An 18,576-nucleotide genomic window follows, 5' to 3' on the forward strand; every position below is an offset into this window, starting at 1 on the left:
GGGAGAAGGTGTCAGCACAATGAAAGGAGGGAATGATCAATAGAGCAAGTCCCACTGAGGAGGTAGAAGGGGATGAGATTCATAGAAAGGTTGGAGAGCAAAGCAGTATCTTCCCCTAAATACAAAGGAGAGAAGGTTAAAATGTTTTTAACAATCGGCTTTGTCTGTGAGAGGCAAAGACCAAGAACTCCTACGTTATTTATGTTTTCCAGGTTATTCATTTCTTGGGGGTTGGGAATAGGGTCTCATTCTGTTGCCCAGGCTGGAGTGCAGTAAAGCAATCACAGCTGACTGCAGTTTTGACCTCCCAGGCTCAAGCAATCCTCCCACTTCAGCCTCCCGAGTAGCTGAGACTGCAGGCGTTTGCCACCACATCCAGCTAATTTTTATTTTTTTGTAGAAATACAGTGTCACTATTTGCCTAGGCTGGCCTCAAACTCCTGGGCTCAAAAAATCCTCCTGCCTCAGCCTCCCAAAGTGTTGTGATTATAGATGGGAACCACTATACCCAGCCTCAGATTTTTATATTTAAACAAACATATGTTCTCACTTGTAATGTGAGACTCAAACTCCTGGGCTCAAAAAATCCTCCTGCCTCAGCCTCCCAAAGTGTTGTGATTATAGATGGGAACCACTATACCCAGCCTCAGATTTTTATATTTAAACAAACATAAGTTCTCACTTGTAATACAGACAATATGCTCTAGCTGATGAGAAAGCAAATAATTGGAAAAAATGTTGGAAACTTCCAGGACAAAATGAGCATAGCAATACATCTGAGATAGAATGAGGAAGAGGAACTAGAATGAGGAAGAGGACCCAGAAGTAACAAGTCAGAGTAATGCTGGAAAATCCTGTCAGGGAAGGAATGGTTAAGCCTATGTCTCAGTAACCGTAAACAAAGGGCCAAGGAAACCCTTCATCCAATCTGGTGTTGGGAAACTGTTAACAACACAGAAGTCATCTGTTTGCTCAATGATTCACATTCCTTAAAGAGGGAGTTCTCAGACCAATCATCTTGAAAACTCAATGGTTTTCACATTCATGAAGTCAGTGAATGGACTCTAAATCTGGTTGTCATTGGACCACCCATTAAATCTTTGGCCTGTAACTGATTGAGATGGAGGTCATTTTGCAAACTGTGATGTCTCCCACCTGGAGTGTGGTTGGCGTGCTTGCTTTGGAGTCATTTTCATCCTTACAATAGATCCCTTGCCAGTGGGATGTAAAAGGAAAAGGAAAAAGGTCCACTTTTCCCACACGAAGCCCCCCCACTGCCTCTAGGGAGTGGCAGGAAAGTGGCAGTCAAAAGTTACAACTTGACTCAAATTTTGAAATAATCTCAACTGAATTTTTCTTCCTTTGAAAACCATTTGAAAAACTGTAGAAAGGATAGTGTCACATTTCCACTAGGTTTAGTCCCACTTACATGAAAAGATTCAAAAAGGCATCTCTCCTTCCTATTTTTGAATCAGAGTAGGCAGAGAAAGTAAGCATAGTGAGTTACAGACCTGGGCTTGTTCCTGGATCAGTTGCCACATGGCTTGTCTCAGCCAAACACTTTGCACACCTTCCGTTCATCTGGCAAATAAGGGTGTTAAGTTTGATGGCCTTGAAGATAACTTCCAGCACTAAAATGTTCTCTAGCGTCTAAATTTCAAGTGACTGCATAGCCAATTTCGAGGGCCACTTTTTATTGTTCCATAAAAATGAAAGGTACGTGTTTGGCTTTAATAAATGTGATATATTTCAAGCTGCCATTGAAGAAACACTGAATGAAAGTTTCCATACTAAACATTACTTAACAGAGAGAGAGGTGTTACTTAACAGTTAAAGTAGTAATTAACAGTTCATTCAAATTAATTATAAGGAATACTTCCCTGTTTTTTTTCTTTTCTGGATCTTAAGAATAAACTATGAAACGTGAATTTCTTGCTTAGGGCTCCTCCTAATTATCAATAGTTTTCGTGTGTCTTGAAACTAATACCTAAACATTTCTCCATATCAAGGTATCTTTATTAAAGCCAGAATTGATTACCATCTTAAGGAAAAGTGGCTTACACTAGAATAAAGTAATAGTTTAAAGTCCAAAATGTTTTTTAATTACTCTCCAATAAACTGACAAGGTTTTGGCATTGTCTTCAGCTGTGCCTTAACACATATATTTATACTTTTATATCAGAGTGATTTTTTTACACAGGAAGTTTCAGCTCTGTAATTAGCAATTCGCAATGGAAACTTTGACACTTAATTGCAGCATTGCTAAGACAATAATAATGTGAGAAATCCTAAAGCTGAATGCAGTATTTCTTGACACACCCCTAGCTACCTTCTTATTGGCTGGGAGACAATCATATATGACTAGTAAATAATCCATAGAGAAATGAATGTGTATGAAAAAAGGCAACATGCATTTACAACAGGTACTTCTAGTTAGTCCAAGTTCAGTCACAGCCACTGATTTGGACTAAAATGATATGGGCAGCAGCCAAGGAGAACATCATCAAAGACTTCTCTAGACTCAAGAGCCTTCCACGTTCTACATCTTGAGCATCTTCTACAACTCCGAATTGGACTAGTCTTCAAAGTAAAAGGCAATGGCATTTTATCCCTTGCAAATTGCTGGGCTGGTTTTTGGGTTCCTTGGCATGGTGGGGACTCTTGCCACAACGCTTCTGCCTCAGTGGAGAGTATCAGCTTTTGTTGGCAGCAACATTATTGTCTTTGAGAGGCTCTGGGAAGGGCTCTGGATGAACTGCATCCAACAAGCCAGGGTCCGGTTGCAATGCAAGTTCTATAGTTCATTGTTGGCTCTTCCGCCTGTCCTGGAAACAGCCCGGGCACTCATGTGTGTGGCTGTTGCTCTCTCCTTGATCGCCCTACTTATTGGCATCTGTGGCATGAAGCAGGTCCAGTGCACGGGCTCTAATGAGAGGGCCAAAGCATACCTTCTGGGAACTTCAGGAGTCCTCTTCATCCTGACGGGCATCTTCGTTCTGATTCCAGTGAGCTGGACAGCCAATATAATCATCAGAGATTTCTACAACCCAGCTGTCCACATAGGTCAGAAACGAGAGCTGGGAGTAGCACTTTTCCTTGGCTGGGCAAGCGCTGCTGTCCTCTTCATTGGAGGGGGTCTGCTTTGTGGGTTTTGCTGCTGCAACAGAAAGAAGCAAAGGTACAGATATCCAGTGCCTGGCCACTGTGTGCCACACACAGATAAGCGAAGAAACGTGACAATGCCTAGTAATACCTCCACCAGTTATGTCTAATGCCTGCTTTTGGCTCCAAGTGTGGACTATGGTCAATGTTTGTTATAAAGTCCTGCTAGAAACTGTAAGTATGTGAGGCAGGAGAACTTGCTTTATATCTAGATTAAAATTGATATGAAAGTTTCAGTTTGTTACTGGTAGGAAAGAAAATGACTTACTTGGACATTCTGACTTCAGGTGTATTAAATGCATTTACTATTGTTGGACTCAATCGCTGTTCCAATGTTCATATTCTAAATGCAAGTATACCCATAATCATTATCAAGTGTACAATGATGGACTACTAGTTTTTGACTATCATATTTTATCTGATAAGAATCAAAATTTGAAATCAATACTCTATAACAATAAAACATATACCTATTCTAAAATGTAAGCTATTATTTTTCCTCTACATTGTTTCTTGTACTACACACTAACAACTAAATGATGACCTTTTTCAAAAGATTATCATGGAAAATTGTAGATATCAAACAATAATTTTTAGTTGAAAATGTCAAAATATGAAAATGTCCATCTAATGAAAGACTTTGTTCCTTTAGGAACTCATACAATTAAAATTAGACACTTCAGTGAAAAGGGAGCTCTGATTTATCTTAGGACAATTAAGAAGACAGATTTTAAGGTCTCTAATTTATACAGTTAAACTTGCCTAGAATTACTGTTTAAAGGAAAATAATTTATAAACGAAAAATAATATTTTTCATAGCCTATCATCTGTACTTCAAGCAAACAGAAGCATCTATCTTGATAAGACACATCAATGGAAGGCTATTAACACTCAATTCTTATCTAGAGGTTATACGGTCCCAATTAGAGAATTGCAGTTGGGGCATTGAAGGGAATGGTTTCTATTCTTTGTTTTATTCTTTAGTCATTGCACAGGTACAAACATGCTAAGCAATTCGAAGAATTAAGGTTATGATTCAGACAAGTTGTCAGGCTAAGATAAATACCTTTTTTGTGTTCTCTATTAAACAAATAGGTATGGTGAAAGTATTTTTGTTTTGCTTGAATTACACACACGATTTTCTCAATACTTCATTTCCCATGTGTACATATCAATATCAGGGTTAAAAGTGTGGTGGGTCATGTGGGGTAAGAGTGAGTGGGGAGTGTTTATGAGGCAAGACCACCTGTATGGGTTACTTCTGAATAGCTTTTACATCTTGTGAATCAATCAATTTTTATACATTCAGTTTTAACTCTTCAAATATTGTGCTTATTTTGTAATAAAAATGTATTTAATTTTGAGTATATAATTGCAGTGAGAAGCCTGAATTTGCTCACCAAATATTTATTGCATCTTCATCCTTATTACAATGAAATAAAATAGATTACAATGATGTTGATATATTTAGCTGTGGGGTCAATTAGAATAAATTTCTGTCCTCACAAGATCACCTAGTAACTCTGAAACATTAAATCAGGGATAACTCAAGCCTGGACGTTAATATCCAACCTTCACTCCATTCTACAAACCACCAGCAAGATGTCACTAGGTGAAGCCCCTGGTAATATAAAACTGTATTTAAAACACTGGTAATATTAAATGATAAGATCACACAAGTATAAATATCTTCAAAGATTAGCAATAAAAATAAGAAAAACAGTGATTAAGATGAATTTTTCCTAAGATTGATTTTTCTAATCAGACTTGATTCAGAAAGGCCTAATATTGAGTATGTTGGAAAAGAGTCATTTTTCTTTTACAGTCAAATAAGTAAGCCATCTAGACAAGCAAGATATATACCTAAAAGTTGTCATAGAATCATTTTTCTTACCTTTTTGCTCACCTAGAAGTAATAAGCTTTACAAGAATGGATTCCTCAGCCTAAATGGGGAAGTATGTTATTCTGCTAGCCAGTAGGTCAAAGAGTAAAAAGGTATAACACTTGGTGCAATTATAAGATAATATTAGCTATTGAATATGTGGCAACATTTCAGGAACTAAGTTTTTTGTTGCTTGCCCTTCCATTAATCAATGTGTAGCTTTAGAAAGATTATTTGTCCCTGCTCCATTCTGCTGTAGTATTTTTCCAATTACACCAAAAATAAATTTTACTAATTTTCCATGAATTTAAAGATGCATTAAGAGTGCATATTTCCTACTACAAACCCAAGCGTGCACGAAATTTATCTTTATTTTCTGAAATATAATTGAAGCTCCACTTCTTGAGTACTTCCTCACATATTATACAGTTGTTAGGATCTTATACAGATCCATGACCATGGTGGTTTCTGGGATCAGTCCATGACCATCAGTCCCTGCAGGTGTCTGAGAGGATGTCTACTTTATCTGCCCGCAGAGTCTTTGTGGGCGTCATAGCTCTGTCGATTCTGTCATACTTGGCCATTAATTTTTTTGATTCTTGTTCTGGGCTGCTTGAATCAGTAGATTTCACCCCTGGTGGTATGTTAGAATCACTTAGGGAACTTTGAAAAATACCAGTATAGCTGGTGTTGAGATGATCTATGGTACCATTTTCTAGGTCAGAGGAACCTGACCTGCTGACCTGGTTACCAGCTATCCACAAGCAGTGGTAGAGAAAATGGCTACTTCCCAATAAAATGTTTTTAATGTCACCTCTGTAACCCTTCTTCTTCTTCCTCACTGTCAAAAACCTTGTACAGTTTCATAGAGGTTTTCAGAAGCAAAATGCATAGGCTGCTTTTGCCTTCCATTTTTCTACATACTCAGTGAAATGCTTTGCTGACTACCTTCTGGAATGGGGACCAGGCAAAGTGGGAAAAGATAAGGAGGGGAAATAGTTAACGTCACAAAATATTATTTAATCACACATGGTTGAAGATGTTTTAAGAGAGTGTAGTTTACAAATTTAATTAAATGCACACCAATAATCTTTTTCATTTGTAAAAAATTTTGCTATATTTAAAAGCATTTTGTTAAACTGTTTTGATCTTTGTAACCACTGTGTGCTGTAGAAAGTATAGATATTGTTACCAAAACATGCCCAGTAAAAGAACTGAGACATACAAGGTTGTCTGACTCGGCCAAAGTCACATAGCTAACATGCAGAAATCAGGAATTCAACAACAGAACTAAGTTGTTATTTAATAATAATTTGAGGAATGATCAAAAAACAGTATACATAGAGTACAATGGTTTGAGGGTTTAACTGCTATGCATCCCCTCTTCCCCCAGAGAGGAGATGAAACTATGAAATTCAGAAATGTAAAGGCAGTTATTGAGTTTTAAGTATGAAAAGCACAGATTCTTAGGAGATCGTGGGCCAAGAATAACATAGTTATCTTTAAGATTAAGAGTATAAAATGATTTCCTTGGATGAAGGTATAATAGTAAGGAGCAGAGTTTAGAGGGTCTAGATATCAGTGTGTCCCCGGGAGGAGCCTGGTGGCCCCTCCCTGATCTAGTTCCTGGGGACTGGGGCATAGGGGAATAATAAACTCTCAGACGGGTTCGAGAATCCAAGGGCAGAAACGAACTGTGTCCTGACTCAGGCGGAGCTGAGGATGTCGACAAAGTATTCCCTGTGACCTCACAGTGCTGGAGGATAAGGGACATCTCTGTGATGCACTTAGTCTGACAGCCTAAAAGATAATCTGGCCAAGGTCCCCGCAACTGGAACACCATGGGAGCAGGAGAACATTTCCTACCCACCCGAGAGGGGCACAGAGCATGCCAGACCCAAAAATGTCTAGTGACTGGGACTAAGTGAGACACAACAGTCATGCGCATGGACAAGCGGCTGGCCCATCCATGCCTGTGTGCCTCCAGATCCGCTCCTTCACTCCTCTGTCTAATCTGTATCCTGTGGAGCTTGATGCTCATGGCTGGGCAGTATGTGGCAAGAGCTTGAGGTAAGAGTGGTCCTCCCTAGGTACAGGCAATAGGAGGCGGCTCTCTCTGTAAATAATAGAAAAGCAGTAATAAAACCTACTAAATAGTGGGTCTGTTCTTTGTTATCTTCACATGCTGACCTTTCTAATTAATGTTAGTGATAAAGCACTCGATCAAAACAAGTAAAAAATGTGATTTCTTGAGGTAAGTTCCCAAACAATCATTGTGATTACTCTTCAGAGAGGTAGGTAGTATTACGGACTTAAGTGTGCCTTCCTCCCCCATTTGTATGTTAAAGATCTCACCCCTGCATAAATGAAACTGCAACTGTATTTGGAGATAGGGTCTTTATAGAGGTAATTAGGTTAAAATAAAATTATTAAGGTAGGATGTTAGATATGACTGGTGTTCTTATGAAAACATGAGGAAATTTGGACATAGACAGGTACAGAGAAAAGGTGATGTGGAGACACATAGTGAGAACATAGTCATCTATAGGCCAGAGAAAAAGGCTTGGAACAGCTTCTTCCCTCACAGCCTTCAGAAGGAACTAACCCTGCGGACACCTTGATCTCAGAATTCTAACCACTAGCGTGGTGAGACTATAAATTTCTGTTGCTTTAAGCCATATAGTTTGTGATATGGGAGCCCTAGCAAAGTAAGATAGACTGATAGATAGGTAGATAAATAGATAGTAGGTACATAGAGAGACATGTAATTAATAGTTGACAGATAGATGATATATGGATAATATCGAGACAGTTGATGGATTGATAGATGAGAGATCATGATAATGATTGATAGATACTAGAGGATTAGATAGGCAGATAGATGATAGATAAAGAGATGTCATCTATGATCCAAGTGAATAGACAGAAGATGCCATCTACACTACCGTGCACCCTGACACACGTGGACTTGGCTTCATGGGTCTGTTGCCAAAGTTAAAGGGGTTTTTCCCAGATTCCAATTCAGCAAGGCACGGTTTTCAAACAGTTTTTCTCCAGCCATTCTGTTTTACTGTTTTAATTTTTTAAAATACAAATAAAACCCTCCAGTCATGATAAAATGACAGAGTTCTGTTCTGTTTCCATGTCTTTGCAATTTCTGTGCTACCGAAATGGGAGGCATAGGTTATACGCTAGCTAGCTCGAGTGATTCTAACCTGTATGAACTCACTGGAATTTCTTCAGAGTAACGTCTATAAAAATGATTATTAAAGTATAGATAATAAAAATGTGTTAACTTGAAGCTTATTGCTGGAAAAAAATGTCTCTTACAGAGGAGTGGTATATTTACTCCAAGAGTCAAGTATACTAGATACGCTACTGAGGCTGGTTTTCCCAAGCTCCTGTGTTCAGCTGCCACCAGCTAGGTGAGAGATTGGAGGACAGAGGCAGAGGGGACTATAAACTTTCCCTCACTCCACCCTCCATCTCTATCAGAAGGGCCCAGCTGAAGCCCAGGTTCTGCCTTTTGCCAAGTGCACCCCATCTCCTGGGTCTGCAATACTGCCTTTTCCTTCATCATCTGGGAAGTCGCAGCTTTCTGCTGTTGTTGGTGTACGGGAGGTTCCATGGTCCTCTCCTCGGTTTCACAACTCTACCTGTAACCTGTGTAAGCAAATCCCTCTATTAAATTCCACTAATTTTAATATCTAGAATAATTTTGGTTTTCCTGGTTTTATTTGACAGATACAACTGAAAACCATCCTGAAATGGGGGCTTCTCAGCAGAATCCAAGGTGAACACCTGAAGATTTTAAATATCAAATCAATGACTTGGTTTGACACGGGCCCACAGAACTTAGATTCAACCCTGGGAAAATTGTGCACCCTCAGAGGGTAAGACGAAGTTTATCTGACATGTAGGCTTGAAACAAAAATTAAGTTCAGTGTTTAAAAAATGTTTAGTAATTGCATGCCAAAACACTACACACAGGAAATGAGAACCGTTTGCTGAGAAAATGAATGATTGATGAATCAGTGAAGAAAGAAAGTAATAAGCAAACCATAATATGAAGTACCTTATCTAGGGAAAATCTGAAGTTCAGTTTCTAACTGGGTCTAAGGAGTTTTGTGTTTTTAGTATTCTTTTAGCAGGATTATTTCCAAGAAAATAGCTAATGGACAAATACTGCCCATTAAGAAAGTGTTGATGACAAAATCTGATACAAAAAATATCTTTAGGTCTGAATTCACATTACAATTAGTAAAGCCTGGAATTGGCTAGTAAAAGTGACTAGCAAAATATTAAGTAAAAAGTAAATTATGAAATGGACATGACTATAGCAAAATGGCTAAAACTGCTACTACCATAAAGATGTATCAGACATTTTATCATGGTAGGGCTGCTTGAGGGACAAAGAATGCTTTTCTCAAGGAATAAATACCCCCATATACACTGAATAACTAGGTTAATTGTGGGTGTGGGTTTGCCGGAAAGAAATTTGTCCAATAGATTCTCAGAAAATAAATAGATGGCGTATAATTAGGGAGAATTAAAAGTATAAATAGAGGGTACAACCAGAAAACAGGGCAAACAAACAAAAAAGGGAGAGAGGAGAGACTGCAGTGACTGAAAGAGAGGATTTCAGTGAGTACAGAGGAGGTAAAAAGGACATTTAGGTTCACCATGAGGAAAATAATTCTTGAGCACTGGTATTTAACTGGTAATGAATATTGTCAGAAGCACTGGAGACAACACTGCCATGTATAAAGCCCCTTTTCCATTCCCTCCTCCCTAGAACTGACAACTTGGTCAGAATCATACAATTGTGAGACTGAAAAGGATCATGGAGGAAACTGAGGCCGAGAGCAGTTAAGCCTGTCCGGCTAACTCCTCCCCACCTCAATGTAGGCCTCACTGCATTCATCAGACATTATCCAGACGGAAATCAGCCTGTCTCAGGAAAGACCTGCCTTTCAGCTTTTCACTCACCTTCTTTTGCATCAACGATCACTCCTTTTCTCTAGTCCATCAACCTCAACTTGAACTCAGACCTATTACCTTCCAGCTTTGAGCTGCCATTTATATTGCATTCTGTACCTCCTGAAATGCCCTCCATTTTTACTTCTCTAAAAAAGTCAGGTTCATTAAGATTGTCAACATCTGTTTCAATAAACTTGTTACTGTTTTTCAAACCTTTCTTAATTTTTTTCCTTTAACTATTATTGAGAATTCTTTTCTTTCGGATGTTGGGAGAGTTATTTTTTTTTATTCCTTCCCTAGATCACATATATACTTACTTCCTTTGAGAACTCACTCATTCCTGTTATTTCAACTGCCAGTAATCGGCAAATGGCTTAGCAGAAAGAGCCCTGGACTGGGAGATTTGAGTTCATTATGTGGCTCTTTCAACCAACCTGAACTTCAGCTTTCTCATCTACAGAGTCTGGAAAGGGATAAACATTTCCAACATATAATACTTGCTCGTTAACTAGACGTATATATTGTGTGTATATATACATAAGTTAAATTTCATATAAATAAACTACAGACATATATAGAGAGATTATTTAATTCTCATTATTACTCTTCTTTTATGGTTAAAAAAAAAAACTGATGCTCAAAGAGGTTATATAACCTTTCCAGGGATACACAGCAAGGTCACTGCACCTACCAGCCATAATGAGGCATCTTGAAAGAGCGTGCTGTCTTCTGTGTAGCACTGTTTCTCCCCATATAAGGATAGTAACCAGTCTCTCTACCTGGAAGGGCTACTGTAAGGATAAAATGAGGCAGTGCCTGTGAAAGTATTTTAATCACAAGGCATTATGTAAATGTAAAATATAATTACTATTATTATCTCCCAGCAATCCAGGTTTTAAGCTCTTTATAGTTCTCTTGCTTTCTTTATCCACAGAGCATTTCACTTGGGTGCCCTTTTGGCCTTAAACTTTAGCAAAAGTAATATTCATTATGTTTTTCTAAGCTTAAAATTTTATCAGTTTTTCTTTACCTTTGTAACTGTCGCAATTCATTTAGTCTTCTAAGACACAGAGGACTGTATGTAGATACTGGCTTAGCTCCTGTTTTCCTGGAGTAATAATTAATAGTGCTCTCTTTTTCTCTCAAAAATCCAATTTTGGATGATAAATCATGTGTTCACCTAACATCTCTTTAGATGCTTCCTGCTATGGTTCTTATCTTCTCTATTCTTGCTCATTATGCTCTAAAACATTACTGAACACCTATTCCTTTCCTATTTACACTCACAACTTTAACCCAATGGCTAATTGTCTGGCTAACTGAGACAGACCTTTTTCCCCTCTTCTCATCTTGTGAATCCCTCTCCTCCACGTTTCATATAGAGAAGCATGGATTCTCACCTCCAACCGTGGTTATCATCATTTCACTTCCTTTGTTAGAGCCCACAGGCTTTTTGATATACTTTCAATTATCTTTTACCTCTCTTTTTCTTCTTCAACTCCCTCTTTACAATGGTACATGACTACTTTGTGTATATACAACTGTGCTCAAGTTGTCTCATGTCCCATCAATCACACATGTTTACCTGAAATCTGAAGCATACTTTTGGTGGCTTCATTGCTTTCCTAAGCCCTGCCTTCTCCAAACCACCCTCCATCACCCTATCTCCTCTATTTTGATAGACTATACATAGTTACTAATCATTTGCAGTTTCTTCTATCAGGAGATGGAGTCTACTGCTCCAGACCTAGAATCAGGGCTGGCCCCAACAGAGTGCAAAGGAAACTTTCTAACTTGTAATGCTCCTGCCATGTTATTAATCCAGACTATGCTGAGGGAGGATAAGAGGTCAGGTTAAGAGAGACCCATTCTTTTAAGCCATCTGATATGGTTTGGCTGTGTCCCCACCCAAATCTCATCTTGAATTGTAGTTCCCATGATCCTCACATGTCATAAGAGGGACCCAGTGGGAGGTAATTGAATCATGGGAGCAGTTACCTCCATGCTGTTCTTGTGATAATGAGTGAGTTCTCATGAAATCTTATGATTTTACAAAGAGTGGTTTCCCTGAACATGCTCTCTTGCCTGCCACCGTGTGTCAAGTACCTTTGCTCCTCCTTCACCTTCTGCCATGATTGTGAGGCCTCTCCGGCCATGTGGAACTGAGTCCATTAAACTTTTTCTTTATAAATTACCCAGTCTCGGATATGTCCTTATAGTAGTGTGAGAATGGACTAATACACCATGTCAATCATTCCAGCAATCTCACATGAGGTCCCTGACATATGAGTGATCCCTGTCAAACCGTTTGGAGCAGAGAGAAGCCATCCTAGCTGACCCCAAGCCAAATTATTCCCTCATAAAATTCTGAGCAAATATTATAAATGTTGTTTAAAACTTTTTCAAATTGACTATTTCAGTCATCCCTTAATATTACTATCTATATAACATATCAATATAATATTTTTTGTTTTCTATCCTCTGTATTTCTTTGCATCTACAAGGATGTTTTTGATATTTTAAGAGTATGCCAGTGCCTTGCATAAATGGCCTCAGTTCATCTTTGTACCAATCCTGCAGAGCAGATGTTGCCATCTTTGGTTTTTGAACAAGGACTCCATCACCAAGAATATTAAGTAATATAAACTTTTTGAATTCATAAATAATTTAGATCAAAATTGAAATTATTCATTTTTGTTATGTCAGTAACTTACATAATAAATATTTCTTGCTTATGTATAATGATAACTGTAAGACTTCCCACATCACAGAGACATCACTGCAAAAAAAAATGTAAACTAAATAAATCAAAGAAACAAAGCAATACAATGCAAATTCTGATAACTGCCCTCAGGAGATCAGAGTACTTTAGAAGGGAAGGGGAGGAGAGATACTCCTAATCCACGTGTTAGGAGTGTGAGCAGGTAAAGCATCTGGAGGGGACACTGAGACTGACCTTGAGGAAGAATGGGATTCCCAGGGGTAAAAATAAGTGAAAGAAGGTTTGAAAAGACAGCACACAAAGAACTATAAATATGGAAATCTCTAGATGTGTCCATTGACATGTGAATTAGAACTCAGGCATACAAACAGGGAGCAATCTGAGATATGTCTGGAAAAGCTAAGTGTTCAGAACATGAAGGACTGAAAACTAGGGTGTAGAGTTCTTTGTTTTGTGATCTATCAAGGAATTTGCTCAACAGTCATATTTTTACAGTTGCGAGAAAGTGTTCTGTAGCATTTCAATCAACTTTATTATTTTATGCCCATATTACATTTTCTTATCTCTGACATTTAAATCTTTGAAAGGGTATCAGGTCTTCATCATTGATTAGTAAACTCTTCAAAGCCATCAGTATGTTAAAAAGTACTTGATGAGCACACACTATTCAAGGAACTGGATTAGATATGAGAAATTTTGAAACAAAACTGCTAGAACTATGTCAAACCAAAATACTGCTACACAACAAGCAAAACAACACAATGAAAAGGCAACCAATGGAATAAGAGAAAATAAACTATATCTGATAAACAATGAATATGCCAAATATATAAGGAACTCATACAACTCAATAGCAGAGAAAATAAATAAAAAAAATGACAAAGGACCCGAATAAACATTTTCCAAAGAAGACATACAAATGGCCAACACAGACATGGAAAGATGCTCAACATCACTAATCATCAGAAAAATGCAAATTAAAAACACAATGAGATACACCTCGCACCTGTTAGAATGGCCATTATCAAAAAAATGAAAGCTAACAAGTGTTGGCAATTGTGTAGAGAGAAGAGAACCCTTTTCTTCCTGTATTCTAGTCATTATGGTTTCAGGAATTTTAGTGCCAGTTATTAACAAAGGCAGCCTCTTTGTTTTTAGAGCATACACATTCTTCACAACCTCTAAGACATTTATATCTCATTAGATCTGGAAATTACTGAATGGTCCTTCATCTCTATTTATATCTCATTAGATCTGGAAATTACTACATGATTTTTCATCTCTAATTAAGGGTTGATAGGATCTGTCCAACCTTGAAGAATTTTCTTTTGGGGGAAAATGGAACATTTACCCTGTACATTTCTTAAATCTCACTGACTGCTATTGTTTCCCTCTAACGACTGTATCAGAAACAACCTGGAATACTTGTTTAAATGCACATCTCTGTGCCCCATCCTGGATTTATTCAGTTAGATCATCTGAGGTGGGACTCAGCATCCTGTATCTTACACACACTCTAGAGTAATCTTATGCATACCTTATAGTTTGAGGAAGACTTGCCAAAGGCAATGGGATGGATACGCCTGTTTTCTCTCTCACTTTGTAATTATCTGTAAGCAAACAGAGTAGGTCTTGTAGGTGTTGTCAAAGGCATTAGTCTAATATCCACTCAATTAGTCTAATGATCCACTCTGAGTTTCAGGGAGCTCTTTTGAACCAGCCTTATTATTGCCTCTTCTTGCTTTTGGCAGATTTGCTATTGTATTCTCAACACCATCTCAAGTGCAAAACTTCAGTTCCAAATGTCTTCAACAAGTACTTATGGCAGCTAGAGAAGCAACTTTAAATGGATGTTTGCAGGTGTCTGCTCATAAAGACTGCTATTGCATCAGCTCTACTGGAGTTATTATGGTTTACAATAGGAGTTTAATTTAAGGGAGTGGTGTAAATATGCAAGACTTTGGGAAAGAAACGTGAAAGCAATTATCCCTGGATTATGTCTGGACAGGACTGGATCCTTGAATCTTGGCTGGTTTGGTGCAGCCTTGCCTGCTGCAGAGTTGTGGTTGTATCTGCATTTTGGAAGCCAGTATGAGTCTATGTTTTTATTAAGAGCCACTAGAACTTACTGGACAGAGAACCTCCCTCTCTTTATCATGTCAATCTCTTGAACTCATCACTGATACCCATTACATATACATATAAATGCATGCAGTATCTTACATTCCAGAAGATACAATCATTTAGCAGAGGAAAAACTAAAATATGTGAGGTAAATATTAGTTGAAATTAATTTGTCTGGCAAGAATTAACTACAGTTAGAAAAAAAAAAAACCCTAACATAGGTGTGTTTCTGGGTTTGTTTGTGGTTTGTTTGGAAATTCCATCACTCTCCACAAGATTTTTGCAAATTCAGAATTTTTTTATTAGTCACTGTAAGTCTGGATCTCAGATTTCACTTCTTGTGGTTGACTCTCTTGTGTGTGTATCCTGCTAATTTACATGTGGATTACAAGCCCAATCTCTCACAAAGAAATCTACATAGCAGCTTCTATCTAGAGGTTTTCAAAGAGGGCTTAGGTAACAAAAAAATGCAAAGAAAACTAACCTTAAAAATCTAATATTAGCTATTCCTGATTGTAAAAGCTCTTCAGACACCTGAACACAGAAATTTCTCACAAGGTGCTTTTCTTTTTTGCATCCAATTTTTTATATTCTCCTTCACTCTGCTTCTCATGCGATCTGGGGGGTTTTCAATGTCCAGGATACCTTCTAATTTCCCATGGATTTTGTTACACATATAAACTAAGACTCTATTTTTCAGTTCTAGGTTTCAATTTGCATTTCCAAAGATTCCTTCTATCCTCTCTCTTCAGTGTCTGTAAGAAACAGTTTGGGTTTTAAATAATGACTGTTTTAACACAAGATAGATAAATAAAACGATATGTAGAAAGGGAACAGAAGTGTGGATGGATAAATAGATACATGGATGGATGGATGGATGGATGGATGAATGGGTGATAGAAGATAGCATAGAGATAGATAGATGATAGATAGATAGATAGGTAGACAGATGATAGATAATAGATGATAGATAGATAGATAGATAGATAGATAGATAGATAGATAGATAGACAGATAGATAGACTGATCGGTGGACATGTGTATCTTTTCAACACTGTATTACCAGTGCCTGGAACATTCCTTGGCACATAGTCAGTGATTAATACACATTTATTTAAAGAATAAAAATGTAGCCTCCCTAATTTGTCACCAACTCATCCATTCATACATTCATTCCACAAATATTTTGCTAAGCTTCTTTTAAGTGCCAGGCACTTTTCTAGCTATGGAGATAAAGCAGTGAATAAAACGTCAACAGTCTTTGTTCTTGTGAAGCTCACATTCTAAGGAACTTACACTCCTGTCAGTTCCTCTTGAATAACTCTGGAATTCATCTCCCGTTTTTGTGGCCAGGTCTTCATCTTCTTTCTAACTAGATGAATGAGCTGGCCTTCTAGTATTTTTCTTTCTTTTCTCTGTAGTCTTGATACCTTGCAATTCACCATGCTCATTTTAATCACAATCATTTTTCAAGACTGAACTCTGATTATGTCCCTACACCAGATTTCCATCCTTTTTAAAGTTTGTATTCCATAGATCAGCATCCAGATCTCTTTATGAGCTCACCCTCATCTAAATTTTCAATGTTATTTCTTGGTGTTCTGAAATACACCTTGAACTTAAAGCCATGATGACTTACTTGAAGTTCTTGAAATTTGCCTCAATACTGCCTACTTTCAGCTCTTTGTACTGGCTGCTCTCTCTGCCATCCCCACTCTTCCCAGCAAGGCTGATCCTTCAGTGTTCAACACAAACATGTCCTCCCTGATACTCCCCAGACTATCTGTGATGAGTTAAGAATTTCATTCCATTATGTTCTTGAATAATATATGTGACTTTATAATAGTTCTGGTCACAGCTTTCATTCTGGATCCTCCTACCCATAGCATAAGCAGATGAGATTCTTTTCTTTTTTCTTTTTAAAATGAAAATCTTATTGTGTTAACATTCTTATGCGTACTATCTCACTCATCTATTCTCCACCTATTTCTCCAATCTCATCTCTCCTAGTTCTTCTCTTTGTCCATTGCACGTAACTCTACTAGCCTCCCTTCTGTTTTTTGAATACACCAACTTTATCGTGGTGATTCTCTGCCTGGAATGTCTTTTTCTAGCTCTACTCAAGTCAGACTCATATTCACCCTTTAGAGCTAACCTCATCTGTGACCTGATCAGAAATGCCTTTAAGGATTACCCCTTCTACAATGGCCTTCTCTGATTATTATGTATCCTAATACACTGTTTATATCCCTCTTTGTACTCTCTGTAATATAGATGGATCTAGTTGTTCGTTAAGCATCCCTGCTGATCTCTGGGATGCAAGATCATTGAAGACAAGGACTCTTTACCATTTTCAGTCCTCTGGTTCTAGAGCCCAGCATGGTGCTTGGCAAATAGTAGGGCCTCAAAATATATCAGTTGAATTAACAAATAGTACTGACCATATGCTGCTATTTGCTTCTTTCTCTCCAACTAGGCTGTGGAGATCTTATGTAATATCATTATCCTAATATAGGTAACTAAGTAATATTATATTGAATATTAATGCAACCAGCAAAATAACAACCTATACCATAAAGATACAAAATTATTTTAAATGAAATTAAGAACATGATGAATAATAAGATTTTTTATACACAAAACTGATCAAGTCAGAAGCTATGAACTGTCAATCATAACGAACTGGGACAGGGGACAAAAGTCCTGTCTGTGGGTTAGCACAGTAAGCCTGAGTCATCTCTGCCCTTTGGATGATGCAGCAGTGTGTCCTAACACTGTATCCTTCTGGTCACTGGCCTGGCTTCTATTGTGCATGGTGGAGATGAAAGAAAATGTACCCATTGTGAGTTGCCTAACAGAGCAAGTACTTGTTAGGCACTCAGTAAATATTAGCCTCATATTTAAGAGATCATCAAAATAAATTAATTTCTACTATAGATTAATAAAGTAAAATATAGGCTCAAAAGATGCAGTTTTGCGGATTCAGCCTCTGCATTGGTAACTTTTAATTATTGCCAGATTCAAGAAATAAAATGTTATTTTCAGAGCATTAGCACCATAAAAACGGTTATGAAAGTATTTAATAAGTAGAAACACATGTCTTTCTGGTGAACTATAGTGATATTTTAATGTGTTTTGTTTTTGAAATTAATATTTTAATGTTAACTAGTGTTATTTGTCAGTTTTCAAATTATGTTTCTGAAAACACAGTTTTGTGTGGAGGAAGACCCTTTTATTGTTCAAATCACAGAAGAGATACTTATTAATAACTAACTTTCATAACCAAACAATGCATTTAAACGAGTTTTTGGTCTTCTAGCATAGTTAAAAGCATCACTGTGGCTGGGTTTGGTGGTTCACGACTGTAATCCCCACACTTTGGGAGGCTGAGGTGGGAGGATCTCTTGACACCAGGAGTTTGAGACCAGCCTAGGCAACGTAGCAAGACCCTGTCTCTACAAAAAGAAAAAAACAAAAACAAAACAAAACAAAAAAACAGAAAAATACAAAAAAAGAACATCATTGTTTTGTTTAGTATTGGAGTAGCCAGCATTCAAGATGGCCACCAGTGGTCTCTGCCTCTGGGTCTTCACACTCTTGAGCAATCCTCTTCCACATGGTTCCAGACTTGGTCTGTGTGACCAATGGTGACAAAAGTGATGGCATGTCACTTCACAGGTAGATTATAAAAATTCTTCCCTTCCA

General features: G+C 37.7%; 1 protein-coding gene across 1 annotated transcript; it reads left to right on the top strand.

Annotated features, from left to right (window-relative positions):
• The first annotated feature begins 2,568 nt into the window (after window positions 1–2,568).
• Window positions 2,569–3,286, top strand: CLDN17 (claudin 17). Its single transcript, XM_011926459.1, has one exon. It carries the CDS (start codon window positions 2,598–2,600, stop codon window positions 3,270–3,272), a length of 675 nt encoding a protein of 224 aa, XP_011781849.1. The 5' UTR covers window positions 2,569–2,597; the 3' UTR covers window positions 3,273–3,286.
• Window positions 3,287–18,576: the final 15,290 nt, after the last annotated feature.

The sequence above is a fragment of the Colobus angolensis genome, unplaced genomic scaffold, assembly GCF_000951035.1.
Source record: "Colobus angolensis palliatus isolate OR3802 unplaced genomic scaffold, Cang.pa_1.0 Scaffold69, whole genome shotgun sequence".
Lineage (NCBI taxonomy): Eukaryota > Metazoa > Chordata > Mammalia > Primates > Cercopithecidae > Colobus > Colobus angolensis.